The 2,811-nt window shown below is 43.2% G+C and overlaps 1 protein-coding gene across 1 annotated transcript; it reads right to left on the bottom strand.

The window, feature by feature from the left end:
* Window positions 1–1,074: 1,074 nt before the first annotated feature.
* Window positions 1,075–2,346, bottom strand: LOC138402929 (uncharacterized). Its single transcript, XM_069501474.1, has 2 exons — window positions 2,235–2,346; window positions 1,075–1,538 (listed from the first exon to the last, which is right to left on the bottom strand). Exon 2 carries the CDS (start codon window positions 1,534–1,536, stop codon window positions 1,075–1,077), a length of 462 nt encoding a protein of 153 aa, XP_069357575.1. The 5' UTR covers window positions 1,537–1,538; window positions 2,235–2,346.
* Between the last annotated feature and the right edge of the window lie 465 nt (window positions 2,347–2,811).

Genomic DNA, 2,811 nt, shown 5'->3' with positions numbered 1-2,811 from the left:
CCTTTTATATATGTTTAGACTAGCTTATGCTCGCAACTTCGTCCGCGTGGACTACACAAACGAACCCCTATTTCACCCCCTTAGGGGTTGAATTTTCAGAAATCCTTTCTTATTGGATGCCTACGTCATAATAGCTATTTGCATGCCAAATTTCAGCCCGATCCGTCCATGTAGTTTGAGCTGTGCGTTGATAAATCTGTCAGTCAGTCAGTCGCCTTTTCGTTTTATATATTTAGACACCATACCATTTTCTATTCCAAAAATACTGGTCACATTTTTCAAAGCTGTTACCTAATGATTTTAACCTCTACCTACCAATTTTATTTTCTGTTACCTACTTTGAAACTCTACAAAATTATTTATTCCTCGCGAGGAAGCGAATGAAATACCCTACAATATGCACTTTTCTTTGAATAAAAATGTCCTTATAACAAAGGAAAAGTTTCCGGGACACGCGCTAAGTTGATTCCGGGGACTGTCAGGAGTTAAGATGGAGTTAGTTATCTAATTGTGTAACTTGACTGTAACTTGCTTATAATATTATTATTTCATTAGCAAACATTTTGCCACTTCCGTTAGCTACATCGTGTTAACTAGATGATGCCCGCGACTAGGTCTGCGTGGTTATTTTCAAATCCATGGGAACTCTTTGATTGACCGGGATAACAGTAGTTAGTTATGTCCGTTTCCAGCAATGCTAGTTAGGGAAGAAGATTCCCTTATTTCTGTTTTTAGGGTATCTGTATGTTCAGAAAAAGAGGAACCATTCGTGTTCGTGAGTCCAAGTCGCACTTGACCGGTTTTGTTTCACTTTTCTTCAGCTCAGTTATAATATTTTATTTACCGAGCCTTGGCAAACAAACTATCTACAATAATTATTGTGAAGAATACCTATGTATTTTTATTTTTTATAAATCCATATTGACTCATGACCTAACTAAATGAATAAAAAAGAGGAGATAATAATGTAAGGTTTTATTTTTAATACATACGAGTAAGTGAAGTATTAACATTTCTTATGTAAAACAAGGCGATAATAATATTAACATGACGCTATTGGTCAGGGCGGCGGCGCTAGACGCGCTGTGCGGTGCGGCAGGCGCAAGCACAGCCGCGCTCCACGTGCACGAGGCGCAACGCGGCAAGCGGGCGTGCTGCAGCCTCCAGGATATCACCCAGCAGCAACACGGCGGGATGTACCGCCTCACGCAGCGCTGTGCACGTCGCGCCTGCCAGCAGCAGCGGCGGCCGCAGCAATGCATTAAAGGCCAGTACTATCAGCGGCTTGAGCAAAGCGTCGGATGCGCCGCCTACAGAGTCGCGCGTGCTGTCCGCCACACAGCGTACCAGCTGCAGTGCCACGTGCAATGGCGCTGCAATCAGCACACGTATCGCGCCCAGCAGTTCACGCAGCAGCACGGCGCCGGGTTGTGCCAGTCGTCGTGCCACACGCTCCACATGTGACCCGTGCACGGCGCGCCGTGTGCACAGCAGCGCCGCGCCGCGTTCGAACTGATACACCTCTATGCGGTCCATGTCTGCGACAAAGATTAATAAACTTAAGCTAGGCCATACATTTTTATTTAGAATAGAATAGAATAGAATGTTTTTTTATTCATGTAAACTTTTTAAAAGTGCTTATGAATAGTCAGGTAGTTTTAATTTACCACTGGTTCGGAATGCCGTTCCTACCGAGAAGAACCAGCAAGAAACTCGGCGGTTGCTCTTTTATTCCAAAAGTGAAGACAAATAAGTACGTTTTGACGACCTCCCTGGCGCAGTGGTAAGCGCTGTGGTTATTAGTGGGAGGTCCGGGTTCGATTCCTGGCAGGGATTTGGAATTTTATAATTTCTAAATTTCTCGTCTGGTCTGGTGGGAGGCCTCGGCCATTGGCTAGTTACCACCTTACCATCAAAGCCGTGCCGCCAAGCGATTTAGCGTTCCGGTACGATGCCGTGTAAAAACCTAAGATGTATGGGTTTAATAAAAACTGCCATACTCCTTCCAGGTTAGCCCGCTCCCACCTTAGACTGCATCGTCACTTACCATCAGATGAGATTACAGCCAAGGGCTAACTTGTATCTGAGTAAAAATAAAAAAACGTCTATGTTTGTGATACGCAAGCGTATAACTATACAAATTACTAACGCTATTTTTGCCTGCCTATTTTTTGTCATATGGCGCCAAAACGCCTTAGGGCATTAGAACATTGGGGACAATATTTTACACGCACCTTTTCCTAAATCCAAATCTTGTGCTTTCAATCGGCTGACTTTATTCCATATGGTATCTTTCAAGGTTTTCTGTAAAAGTATAATAGTTTTTGACTGTAAACGTTTATTATTATTATCAGGATTCAGGAGACATGGAAGAGTAAGGCGACTTATGGTGCGCTTACATGGGCATTTTTTGCAGTTGTCAGCAATTGTCGCTCGGCAACACGTATGAACTAATATGAAGCAATTGTTTCGCATTATCATTGCAGAAATTTTCAGGTATTGCAGTAAATTGCTTCATGTAGTCATGTCGTAATAATTGACTAAATTGTCTGGTATTGAGGAGTTTCAATTGCCCGTGTAAGCGTACCTTTACATAAGCGATTCAAAGCGGACCTTATTGCGAACTTCAATAGGTATGACAGTTTGTTGCTTGGCCCGCCGCTACAGGTTCGCGTCAAGATCGCTCACGTAGGACGCTGCGGAAATTGGTAAGAAGCGATCACCTGTACGCTTAGTATAAGATTTTACGTCTCACCAACGTTGCTGCAATTCAAGAGTCGAAACACAATAACGTCAAAGTAAAACTGACCT

Source organism: Maniola hyperantus, chromosome 10, assembly GCF_902806685.2.
Source record: "Maniola hyperantus chromosome 10, iAphHyp1.2, whole genome shotgun sequence".
Taxonomy (NCBI): domain Eukaryota; kingdom Metazoa; phylum Arthropoda; class Insecta; order Lepidoptera; family Nymphalidae; genus Maniola; species Maniola hyperantus.
This window is presented reverse-complemented; position numbering and strand designations above follow the sequence as displayed.